General features: G+C 38.0%; 1 protein-coding gene across 4 annotated transcripts in view; it reads left to right on the top strand.

Annotated features, from left to right (window-relative positions):
• Window positions 1-13,672, top strand: part of FOCAD (focadhesin) — a 312,606-nt gene that overhangs the window by 245,642 nt on the left and 53,292 nt on the right. For all 4 annotated transcript variants that reach the window (XM_019034046.4, XM_063696326.1, XM_055351762.2 and 1 more), the window contains 2 exons: window positions 1,618-1,707; window positions 13,165-13,312. In XM_019034046.4, the coding sequence (XP_018889591.3) occupies window positions 1,618-1,707; window positions 13,165-13,312 (238 nt within the window). The remainder of the gene's footprint in view (window positions 1-1,617; window positions 1,708-13,164; window positions 13,313-13,672) is intronic.

Here is a 13,672-nt window from a genome sequence, read left to right as displayed (position 1 = left end):
CTATTCATGGCTCCCACCTTTCCAATTTGTTGGAATTGAGGAATCTCAAATATTTGCCTTTTGATACTAATAAATTTTTTACCAGGTAGTAACAATGCTAACAGAGAATTTCATCTTTGGAGAAAGTTTAAATTTTTTTCTAAAAGCAAGTGTTTTGAGAGCTGTTGATTTTGACTAGTCGGTGACATCAGATCTGTCCCAATGTGGTCCTTTAATGGGAACAGAATTAGGACAATATGTTGTTTTTCAGAGACTAAGAAATCACCATGTAGAAGAGAATTATGAATCACATCTGTAATTGCAGCATTTTGGGAGGCCGAGGCGGGCAGATCATGTAAGCCCAGGAGTTTGAGACCAGCCAGGCAAGGTGGCAGATGCCTGTAGTCCCAGCTACTCGGGAAGCTGAGGCTTGAGAATTGCTTGAGCCCAGGAGGCTGAGGTTGCAGTGAGCTGATGTTGTGCCACTGCACTCCAGCCCAGCCTGGGTGAAAATGCAAGACTCTGTCTCAAAAAAAAAAAAAAAAAAAAGGGAGAATTATGAAAATCATTTCATTTTTTGCTAAGGCTTATGAAAAAGTCTCCTGAATTTAAGTTCCATCTAAAATTTATTCAGAAGCTGTGGAATGTTGTTCCACAGCTTCTTGCTTCTGTCATAACCCCCAGAAAATACAAATATGATCTCTTTAGCATTTGTTTAGGATATTTAAGTATATTTTACTCCAAAGGACAACTTTTATAGGATTTATTTAGTTAAAGCTATTAAGTCTGTGTGTGTGATGTGAGGGGTGTGCGTGTGGGCATTTGTTTTTCATTGCAGAAATTCCTTCACTTTGGGCAACACTGCTATAGTCTTGGTTTGGGAAAATGTTTAAAAAGTGCTCTCTGCCTGGTTGTCATTCCTGGAGTTACATTCCACTTAGCATGATCTGAAGTAGCAATATGAGAGTTAAGATGTAGGAACCTGTAGCTACTAAAATGTCAGTGATGAAGCCCACAAATCTGCCTGGAGGGACAACCATAGAACCTTTTAAGTTTTATTTTACTATGCAAGTCATACTTCTCACCCAGGCATTTATAAAATCATCAATTGCTGTATAAATGCAAACAAATATAGGTCTAGGATTTTCTCCTCTTAAAAAAAAGTAAGTAAAGGAATAGAATTTATAACCTCCACAACTGAGACATGAAATCAGAAGTGACAGTCTTTGCAAGAAAGATTTGGAATGATTATTGATAATGTCAGGTTAATACGTTAAGTATTCTGAAGAAAATCACTTAAGCATTCTTAGAAATATATATTTGGAATTCCGAGTTTCTTTTTTATTTTTCAATGGCTTAAAATTTGAACAGGCTAAGAAAAATCAAAAATAGGAGATTTTGTGTTTATTGGTTTGCAAGTGATTATACTGCTCAGAAACCCAATTATTGAATAATTTGTCAGACTTAGTTTCTGTGACTACCAAATAAGCATATGCAACTCATCAATATTGTCACTTTTTTTTTTAAGAGAAATGCTGGTATTTCCAGTAAAATATTGAGAGTATAATATTGTATTCAGTATTTTGGATAGTTGACTAATTTTAAATAATTCATTGTTTCCCCTTGATCTTTAACCAGTGATATATCTGGCCAAGAGATGAACCTTCTTCTGATGAAGTCGTTGGATGCCCTGGAAAATTGCTGCTTTGACACTAGTCTTGAATACAAGTATGTTGTTCCTATTTCCACTCTCACAGGTACTTAGACATTGCTCCCTACACTGCCATAAGTCTTGCATGCTATGGAGAAATATTTTTTATTTTTATTTTTTATTTCCATAGGTTATTGGGGAACAGGTGGTGCTTGGTTACATGAGTAAGTTCTTTAGTGGTGATTTGTGAGATTTTGGTGCCCCCATCACCCAAGCAGTATACACTGCACACAATTTGTCATCTTTTATCCCTCACCCTCTTCCCACGCTTTCTCCCTGAATCCCCAAAGTCCAGTGTGTGATTCTTAAGCCTTTGTGTCCTCATAGCTTAGCTCCCACTTATGAGTGAGAATATATGACGTTTGGTTTTTCCATTCCTGAGTTACTTCACTTAGAATAATAGTCTCCAGTCTCACCCAGATTGCTGTGAATGCCATTAGTTCACTCCTTTTTATGGCTGAGTAGTATTCCATCGTGTGTGTGTGTGTGTGTGTATCACAGTTTCTTTATCCACTCATTGATTGATGGGTATTTGAGTTGGTTCCACGTTTTTGCAATTGTGAATTGTGCTGCTATAAACATGCATGTGAAAGTACTTTTTTGTATAATGACTTCTTTTCCTGTGGGTACATACCCAGTAGTGGGATTGCTGGATCAAATGGTAGTTCTACTTTTAGTTGTTTAAGGAATCTCCACACTGTTTTCCCTAGTGATTGTACTAGTTTACACTCCCACTAGCAGTGTAGAAGTGTTCTCTGTTCACCGCGTCCACACCAACATCTATTTTTTTTTATTATGGCCATTCTTGCGGGAGTGAGGTGGTATTGCATTGTGGTTTTGATTTGCATTTCTCTGATCATTAGTGATGTTGAGCATTTTTTTATACATTTGTTGGCCATTTGTATGTCTTCTTTTGAGAATTGTCTATTCATGTCCTTAGCCCACTTTTGGTGGGATTGTTTGTTTTTGTCTTGCTAATTTGTTTGAGTTTGTTGTAGATTCTGGATATTAGTCCTTTGTCAGTTGTATATAGATTGTGAAGATTTTCGCCCACTCTGTGGGTTGTCTGTTTACTCTGCTGACTGTTCCTTTTGCCATGCAAAAGCTCTTTCGTTTAATTAAGTCCAAGCTATTTATCGTTGTTTTTAACTGCATTTGCTTTTTGGTTCTTCATCATGAAATCCTTGTCTAAGCCAATGTCTAGAAGGGTTTTTCCAGTGTTATTTTTAGAATTTTTATAGTTTTAGGTCTTAGATTTAAGTCCTTGATCCATCTTGAGTTGATTTTTGGATAAGGTGAGAGCTGAGGATCCTTCTGTACAGTTTTATTCTCTTACATGTAGCTTGCTAATTAAGCTCACATGTATCTTACCAGTTACCCCCAGCACCATTTGTTGAGTAGGGTGTCCTTTCCCCACTTCATGTTTTTTTTTTTTTGATTTGTTGAAGATCCGTTGGCTGTATTTGGGTTTATTTCTGGGTTATCTATTCTGTTCCATTGTTCTATGTGCCTAGTTTTATACCAGTACCATGCTGTTTTGGTGAATGTGGCCTTATAGTATAGTTTGAAATCAGGTAATGTGGTGCCTCCAGATTTGTTCTTTTTGCCTAGTCTTGCTTTGGCTATGTGGACTCCTTCAGAAAGCTCCCAGAATTGATAACAGAATTCAGCAAAGTTTCTGGACACAAAATTAATGTACCCAAATCAGTAGCTCTTCTATATACCAACAGTGACCAAGCTGAGAATCAAATCAAGAACCCCACCCCTTTTTTTTACAATAGCTGCAAAAAAAAAATAATAAGATACTTAGGAATATACCTAACCAAGGAGGTGAAAGACCTCTGCAAGGAAAACTACAAAACACTGCTGAAAGAAATCATAGATGACACAAATGGAAACACATCCCATGCTCATAGATGGGTAGAATCAATATTGTGATAATTACCATACTGTCAAAAGCAATCTACACATTCAGTGCAGTTCTCATCAAAATACTACCATCATTCTACACAGAACTAGATAAAACAATCTTAAAATTCATATGGAGAAATATTTGTAGAATGTGATTTTGAATTCCTTTGCAGAGAGTTTTCAGTAATAATTAATCAAAAAACTTATTATTAAAGCTTCCTTGTTCTGAAAACCATGTTTCAGCAATAGACAAATTATTTAAATTCAAAGCAACAACTATCATCTTGCAGCTTACACCTTATATTACTAAGACGACCTTAGTTTTGACTTACGTTTATCATACAAGGCACATGTATGGGGACATGGATGCATGACTTAATGTTTTTTTAAGTATTTATTTTTATTTATGTATTTATTTAGACATAATCTCACTCTTATTGCCTAGGCTGGAGTGCAGTGGTGGAATCTTGGCTCACTGCAACCTCCGCCTCCCGAGTTCAAGTGATTCTCCTGCCTCAGCCTCCCAAATTGCTGGCATTACAGGCATACATCACCACGCCCAGCTAATTTTGTGTTTTTAGTAGAGATGGGGTTTCACCAGTTGATCAGGCTGGTCTCAAACTGCTGACCTCATGTGATCCACCTGCCTCTGCCTCCCAAAGTGCTGGGATTACAGGCGTGAGCCACCCTGCCCAGCCGACTTAATCTTTTTAAATATTTGTTGAGGCCATTTGAATTTGATTGGGCTAAGAGGGCCGTTGACCGATGATTTATGTTTCCCTGTAAAATCATGTGGCTAAGAAGTAGAAATGGAAGCAAACAGGTTATATCAGGGATTACCAACCTGCTTAGCATTAAGAACCTTTCCCTTCCCCATGCTAACCCCATGGTTTTTAAGTTTTGTCTATTAAACTAAATGCTTTAAAATTTATTTTCTCATTTCATTAATGAAAGATAAAAATGAAAAATAATCAAAAAAGAATACTCAAAAAAGAATTAAACACACTCATTTAATGAGATATTTAATGTTTCAGTTAGTCTGTGTGACTTGTGTAGGTGAATATATGGTATGGTTTTGTTAGGCTTTCGGAAATACTGACATTTTTGAGGGAGCTACATCGTAGTTTTTTAGACTTCCATGCGTTTTGGAACGTCAGGCATGAATCCTCTGGTGTTCATTGTTACTAGGAATTAACAGATTATAAGCACTAACTTCCAGTTTATTGACTCATTTACCCTTTGATATTATAGGCACTGCTCAAATATGCATTAAATCAGTGTTTACATTTCTGGCCTTTAGGAACTTATGATTTACAGCTACATTCATACTTTCTATCCTGTTAGTTTCAGACTAACAAAAGGGTAAATGATATGGTAGTGGTAGCTGCATGTGTAAAGGGTTTCATCAGGAAAAAATAAAGTAAAATGTCCATTTAATAGGTGGTAGTTATGGGATCTTCTTTCACATGCAGGCTGAGATTGGAGAGGAACTAGTGCCACTCACCTGGTTTCTCAAGAAACACTTTTGGGGTCAAGTGACTTCTTAAGAGTGTGGTTTGAGGCTGGGCGTGGTGGCTCACGCCTGTAATCCCAGGACTTTGGGAGGCCGAGGCAGGTGGATCACGAGGTCAGGAGATCAAGACTGTCCTGGTTAACACGGTGAAACCCTGTCTCTACTAAAAATACAAAAAAAAACAGGGATGCCCTCTCTTACCACCCCTATTCAACATAGTGTTGGAAGTTCTGACCAGGGCAATCAGGCAGGAGAAGGAAACAAAGGGTACTCATATAGGAAAAGAGGAAGTCAAATTGTCCCTGTTTGTAGATGGCATGATTGTATATCTAGAAAACCCCATCGTGTCAGCCCAAAATCTGTTTAAGCTCATAGGCAACTTCAGCAAACTCTCAGAATACAAAATCAATGTGCAAAAATCACAAGCATTTTTATACGTCAATAACAGACAAAGAGCCAAATCATGAGTGAACTCCCATTCACAGTTGCTTCAAAGAGAATAAAATACCTAGGAATCCAGCTTACAAGGGGTGTGAAGGACCTCTTCAAGGAGAACTACAAACCACTGCTCAATGAAATAAAAGAGATTACAAACAAGTGGAAGAACATTCCATGCTCATGGGTCGGAAGAATCAATATCGTGAAAATGGCCATACTGCCCAAGGTAATTTACAGATTCAATGCCATCCCCATCAAGCTACCAATGACTTTCTTCACAGAATTGGAAAAGACTACTTTAAAGTTCATATGGAACCAAAAAAGAGCCCACATCGCCAAGTCAATCCTAAGCCAAAAGAACAAAGCTGGAGGCATCACGCTACCTGACTTCAAACTATACTACAAGGCTACAGTAACCAAAACAGCATGGTACTGGTACCAAAACAGAGATATAGACCAATGGAGGAGAACAGAGCCCTCAGAAATAATGCCACATGTCTACAACCATCTGATCTTTGACAAACCTGAGAAAAACAAGCAATGGGGAAAGGATTCCCTATTTCATAAATGGTGCTGGGAAAACTGGCTAGCCATATGTAGAAAGCTGAAACTGGATCCCTTCCTTACACCTTATACAAAAATTAATTCAAGATGGATTAAAGACTTACATGTTAGACCTAAAACCATAAAAACCCTAGACGAAAACCTAGGCAGTACCATTCAGGACATAGGCATGGGCAAGGACTTCATGTCTAAAACACCAAAAGCAATGGCAACAAAAGCCAAAATTGACAAATGGGATCTAATTAAACTAAAGAGCTTCTGCACAGCAAAAGAAACTACCATCGGAGTGAACAGGCAACCTACAGAATGGGAGAGAATTTTTGCAATCTACTCATCTGACAAAAGGCTAATATCCAGAATCTACAATGAACTCAAACAAATTTACAAGAAAAAGACAACCCCATCAACAAGTGGGCAAAGGATATGAACAGACACTTCTCAAAAGAAGACATTTATGCAGCCAAAAGACACATGAAAAAATGCTCATCATCACTGGCCATCAGAGAAATGCAAATCAAAATCACAATGAGATACCATCTCACACGAGTTAGAATGGCGATCATTAAAAAGTCAGGAAACAACAGGTGCTGGAGAGGATGTGGAGAAATAGGAACACTTTTACACTGTTGGTGGGACCGTAAACTAGTTCAACCATTGTGGAAGTCAGTGTGGCGATTCCTCAGGGATCTAGAACTAGAAATACCATTTGACCCAGCCATTCCATTACTGGGTATATACCCAAAGGTTTATAAATCATGCTGCTATAAAGACACATGCACACGTATGTGTATTGCGGCACTATTCACAATAGCAAAGACTTGGAACCAACCCAAATGCCCAACAATGATAGACTGGATTAGTAAAATGTGGCACATATACACCATGGAATACTATGCAGCCATAAAAAAGGATGAGTTCATGTCCTTTGTAGGGACATGGATGAAGCTGGAAACCATCATTCTCAGCAAACTGTCGCAAGGACAAAAACCAAACACTGCATATTCTCACTCATAGGTGGGAATTGAACAATGAGAACACATGGACACAGGAAGGGGAACATCACACACTGGGGCCTGTTGTGGGGTGGGAGGAGTGGGGAGGGATTGCATTAGGGGATATACCTAATGTTAAATGACAAGTTAATGGGTACAGCACACCAATATGGCACCTGTATACATATGTAACTAACCTGCACATTGTGCACATGTACCCTAAAACTTATAATAAAGAAAAGAAAGATTGTAGATATATTAGAAAAGATTATCTTGCCAATTTTTAAGAATTCATTATATATTATGTATATGAACTTTAGTCTACCATATTTATTACAAATATTTTTCTCAGTCATTTTGTTGATTTACTTTTTAAAAAGAATATAAATGTATTATTACCACTGAACTGTACCCTTAAAAATGATAAAGATGCTACATTTTATATGTATATTTTACCTTAATAAAAATTAAATTAAAAATTGAAAAAAAAATACAGAAAAAAAATTAGCAGGGCGTGGTTGCAGGCACCTGTAGTCCCAGCTACTCGGGAGGCTGAGGCAGGAATATGGTGTGAACCCGGGAGGCGGAGATTGCAGTGAGCCGAGATCGTGCCACTGCACTCCAGCCTGGGCGACAGAGCGAGACTCCCTTCTCAAAACAAAACAAAACAAAAAAGAGTGTGGTTTGAATATGAGTAAAGAAAGAGTTTGATGGCATGGTTGAAGTATCTTGGAAATAGAAAATGATTAATGAGAAAAATAGGGAAATTTAGCTGTTATTTGAATCTAATGAAGAGTTGAGATTTTGAACCTAATCCATGCATTTATATTGCCTTTTACAACCTAGGAATAAGATATTTTCATGTCTCTTTCCATCCCTCCTGCCTCCTCATACCACCCAAAGATGTTCATTATAGCTGTAGCTCAAGATGTTATAAAGTTGGGAAAAAATTTGAGATTAAGATGCCGCCAACTTCAGCCAGTGGCACAGTCAGGAGTGACTTTCAGGCATTGTCTCCATCAGTTTTCAGGAAGGTTGTTTAAATGTGGGGAGTACCATGGGGATGAATTACCCACCATACAGATACTGAGGTGTTTAAAAATTTCGTATGTCTAAGCATATTTAACTTTAAAATTTATTTTTGTTACTAATAAGTTTCTTATTTCTTCATTCTTTGTTGATTCTTACCTTCTTTTATTTTTTATTTTTTTAATTTATTTTATTTTTTTCTTTCTTTTTTTTAAATTATACTTTAAGTTTTAGGGTACATGTGCACAACGTGCAGGTTTGTTACATATGTATACATGTGCCATGTTGGTGTGCTGCACCCATTAACTCGTCATTTACATTAGGTGTATCTCCTAATGCTATCCCTCCCCCCTCCCTCCACCCCACGACAGGCCCCAGTGTGTGATGTTCCCCACCCTGTGTCCAAGTGTTCTCATTGTTCAGTTCCCACCTATGAGTGAGAACATGCGGTGTTTGGTTTTCTATCCTTCTTAATGAACAACTATATTGAGAGAGAGATGGGTAGGCCTGGACTTCCTGTCCAGTTAGTGGAAACTTGCCTGTCTGTTAGAGCCCAATTAAAAGCTCTGGCCCTTCAAGAAGTCCTTCTTCCATCCTCTCCAAACTTTTAGTCCTACAGTTAATGAAGTTTAGTGCTTCATGATTACTAATGCTCTCTAGGTGTCAGTCCTTGTGCAGTTCTCCCTTTTTTTTTTTTTTTTTTTGAGATAGGATATCACTCTGTTGCTCAGGCTGGAGTGCAGTGATACAATCATGGCTTACTGCAAGTTCGACCTCCTGGGCTCAAGCAATCCTCCTGCCTCAGCCTCAAGTAGCTGGTACTACAGGCATATGCAACCATGCTTGACTAATTTTTTTATTTTTTGTAGAGACAGGGTCTTACTGTGTTGCCCAGGCTGGTGTTGAACTCCTGGCCTCGAGTAATCCTCCCAACCTTGGCCTCCCAAAGTAATGGGATTACAGATGTGAGCCACTGCACCCAGCATAGTTCTCTTTTTGGCTTCAGGTTCAACTGATACTTACTGAGCAGCTGCATACTGAGCTAGGCATTTCACATCTGTTTCTCATGGAATTACATCCATGTCACAACCTAAACATGATACTGAAGCAGGAATCATCATCACTTTGGTTTACAGATAAAGAATGTGAGTCTCAGATAGGAGGCTTGTTCAGGGTCATATGCTTAATAAGTGGCAGAGCCAAGAGAGAAACCTGGGACATCTGACTTCAAAGCCATTTTTCTTTCTTACATAACACAGTATGGATAACACATTTCAATAGAAGGAAAGCAATTTGATGCTGGACAGTATACTGTGTATTTATTTTTTTTCTGACATGCAAGTGTCACCCACACTTTTTTTTTTTAATTTTTTAATTCTTCCTTCTGCTTTTTAACTAGACCCAGACCTGAAAGCCTGACTCATGATTTAAAGTATTCCCTTATCTAATGAGATTTCAGGAGTCTAGAGCAAGCCTCCCTCAAGTGAAACAGTGGAAGTCTTACTAGAAGGTAGTTAATAGATGTGGGAGTGTACTCCCTCAAATGATAGAATTCACCCAGAGCAAATTCACCATGCTTCCCGATTTAATGGACATCTCCCTGCTGAAAGAACCGCACACCTGGCCAGGCTGGTGTTCGTGAGCCTATCACTAAGATTTTACTGCCATCTAGTGGTAGCTCATTGTGCCATTGTGATCCTCACAGCCCTAACTAGTCATGCAGTCATCAATGACCCAAGCTTTGGTTAATTACTACTGAGCTTTTACAAATGCGATAACATTTGTATAGTGCTTTGTAAAGGGCAAAGCACTATATAAATGTTACCTGTTATTAGAACTAATTATTAGATGGCCTAGTACTTAATCTGCAGGATTGCCTATAGTAAACTAGGGAATTGGAGATTCATCTCTGATTAATTTTAAAAAATATATATCTGAGTTGTTGCAGCAACACAAATATCAGAATTGCTTAGCTTTTAAGTTTCAGGATTTCTTTTGCTGGTGATATTTTAATATACTCTGATAATAGATTCAAATAAGTAATGACATAATACTGTATGGAATTTAAAAACTCAAATTCTCTTTATCATTTGTTAGCACTCTTATAGAACATTTATGTTAGCAATTCCAAAGTTCAGTTTTATACCCAATATTATAATGTTTTTATTTCCTCTGTTGGAGACACCAACACTTAACTCCTTTGTGCTTTCAGTGGACAGAAAGTTATAAAAGCTACCTCTGCCCAAGCTATTCTTGGTTCAAAGCTGGCAGACATATCAAAGAGAAGCTAGAATGAGGTAAATATGTGGAATTGCTGAAATAAGCACCTGGGGGAACATTTTAAGACTTAGGACAAAAATAAACACGTTAAAATATAGAAGATTTAGAAATCAGAGGGAAATCAGGAATAAAGTTTTAGGACTACATTATTGGTGCATACTGGAAAATTGAGATGAATGAGAGGGGTCCTATTCAGAGGGGCAATAGATGTATATGCCATAGCATGTATATACATACACTGTTATATATTCATATGTTACACCAGTCAGTTAACTGCCGTTGTAGCAATGAATAGAATCGCTAGTGAATTATAACATTGCTTAGGTTATAGTAATAATTGCTGTGATAAATTTTAGGTAAATGTGAACTAGAAACAGATGTGTTTTTCAAAGCCTTAATACATCTATCTCCTGAGATGATAAAAGAGGGGCTTCAATCTAGGGGATAGAGATTTTTGTGTGCCCAGGATAGCCTGAAAAGCAAGACTTACATACTTCGTTGTTTATTCAGAAAGATAAACCCTATTGGAATGAGCTTTGAGAGGAATTTGTTTTCCAGATGAGCCCAATATTCCTCTTTCTGAAATTAGTCTGGCAAGGAACAGAAACTGAATTTTCTTGGTTGAATCTTGCATGATATGTTCAGTGAATTTTACTACTCATAAAATTTGCCTCCTACTAAACATAAGAATCAAGTCTTGCTTTTTTCTTCTTCCTCTGTAGATCTTCTCTCTACTCTAGACTCTTGAAATTCTTCATTTGGTTAGTTCTTCAGCTTTCAATAAATACTGGTTGAGTGCCTGTATACGCCAAGCAGTATACTAGGTACAGCAGATACTGTGGTAGGGAAAAAAACAGAAAAGGTATACCCACCCTTATGGAGCTTTCAGGCCAGGGAAGAGATAATAATCAAACAATACCCCAAATAATTTTCATCAGAGTTTATAATTAAAATTGTATGAAGTAAATTAGCACACGGTGCTGTGGGAGAGTATTAGAGAGGCTCTCTGCTGGGCGAGGGATGATGTCTCTGAGGAAGTAACATTTGAAATCTTAAGCATAAGTAGCAGTTAAATAGTCAAAGAGGGAACAACAGTCAAATTTGTCTAAGTATTAATCAAATTTTGTCTAATTATATCTTTGGTCTAATTCTGTCAAATTGTTATATGCATCAATATACAAAAATAGCCAAAAAACTTCCCTGTAGATTCTAAACAATAGCAAAGGCTTTGCATTCATATTAATCAAGAGTAGCCTTTCCTCTTCCGTAAATGTGATTAGTCTCAAAAGCATGTTGTATTGAGATCTTAGATGTTGATTTAACTGGTTGAAAATGCATTATGCTAGTTGAGCTTTTTAAGTTTACGAAGCTGTAACAGCAGTTCTGCCTGACTAATGATGGATTATTACTGTAGTAGCTTCTTTACGAAGGATTTTTGAATGGCTGATTGTTATGCAACAGAAACTAGAAAAACACACTTGAGATACGGTGCCTTCTCATATGTATTCCATCATGGCACCATGCAGGGCACTGAGAGGGGCTTTGGGTTTGGCAGATGGGGCAGAAGGCTAGGAATAAAAAAAATCCCCTTGTATTGGCCGTGCTCTGCTGGATGCTCTCTGTGTGACCTTGAGCAAATCCTGTAGCCTGTCTATCCTTCTGGGTGTCTTCTTTTAGGTGTGGGTGCTCCATTTGCACGTTGGGGGAAGTAACTAACATGTTCATAAAATTATGCAAATGTTCTTGACACTGACCAAGGGGGTAGATGCTGTTTAAGAGCAAAATGACCTAACGTGGGCATTGAGATACATTATTGGAGAAATGCCCTGGAATGTCTTCTTCGGCAGCAGATATCATGATGAGAGGCAAGGCAAGCCAGAGTAGGGGTGATTTCTGAAAAAACATTGCATTTTCTCCATTTAAAAAACAATGACAAACGCTTTTTTTATTTAAAGTAAAGCATTACCACAAGCTGCATTATCTTACCATACTATCTTGAAGTTTTCTGAGAGAACAATTATTTTCTTTAAATGGATATGTATTCATTCAGGAGAATTGGGGGCACAAAGCCCTAGATTTCAATTGAATTGTCACATGGGGTAACTTTTGACAAGCCTGTCATTTGTCCATTTTCTCTTCTGACCCAGTGGTATTCTGCAAGATCAGAGGGGAGAGAAGGATTAATGTCATTGTGCACAAACAGTTTCTTTAGGAAAGAAATTCCACTTGTTGAAGTTGACTAGGAAACATGAAACACTTAGTAGTACCTCATAATCATGCCTTGCATTTATCTTCTTTGCTATTAGTCAGATATCCTCAGCTCACATCCTGAATTTTAGTCTTTTCTCTTCTTATGCAGTTGATCACAGTATACTCAACATGCAGGTAGGGGTGTTGCAGGGAAAACTACAGCATTTCTGTAAGGGCACAAATAAAGCTGGTTTATGCCTTTTCCTCTCCTCACCCATAAAGTTTAAGTCAAACTATTTCCTGCCTTTTGTTTTTATCTAGTGGGTGTGCAGCACTAGCATGGGCCACAGATACCTGTTTTGATGTCAGGTTTTCGTTTTGAGGGGAGAGGTGTGTGTACTTGTCATGGATGATGGGGCACACCATCTACTAGGCAGCAGAATTTGAATCTAGCCATCTCACCAAGGTTTGAGAGCTCTGTAAACACCCATGGTAAGTGAAGAGCAATTGTGTGGATTTCTTATGATCCTAACATCTTATCTTTTTTGGCTTCCAAGCACGGGCTGTATATTGGGAGTTGGACTTGTTCTGTCCCTCATGAGCCACAGCAGCCAAATGCAGTCCCGCGTTCACGTAGCGGCATTGCTCCGGAAGCTGTCTGCGCACCTAGATGACAGCGGGAGCCGGAGCAGAACGTTTCAGGAGGTAAGAGATGGAGGTTACATTTTTTTCCCCTCTGCTCTCTTTTGTTTTCTTCTTGCCACTTATTTTGGACTTACCATATTTTGGTAACCCTATAAATTAAATTCTTCCTCAAAGAGAAAATCTGAATGGCAGACAACCAATATTAGATCATAAGGTTTTCATATTATGTGGCAGTTTAAATCAACTTAAAGCTAAATGTGGCATATAAGATAAGAGCCTTTAGTGAGTACAAAACCTAACTCAGCATCACTAGAGGGCACTTTCTAAGAAGAGCTGCAATTTCTGGAAGAAGGTTAAATCGAGATTTTTAGAATTGTGCTCAAGCCAAATATAACTTTCAAAAATGCCCAGGAATAAGCT

The sequence above is a fragment of the Gorilla gorilla genome, chromosome 13, assembly GCF_029281585.2.
Source record: "Gorilla gorilla gorilla isolate KB3781 chromosome 13, NHGRI_mGorGor1-v2.1_pri, whole genome shotgun sequence".
In the NCBI taxonomy this organism is placed as follows: Eukaryota; Metazoa; Chordata; class Mammalia; order Primates; family Hominidae; genus Gorilla; species Gorilla gorilla.
This window is presented reverse-complemented; position numbering and strand designations above follow the sequence as displayed.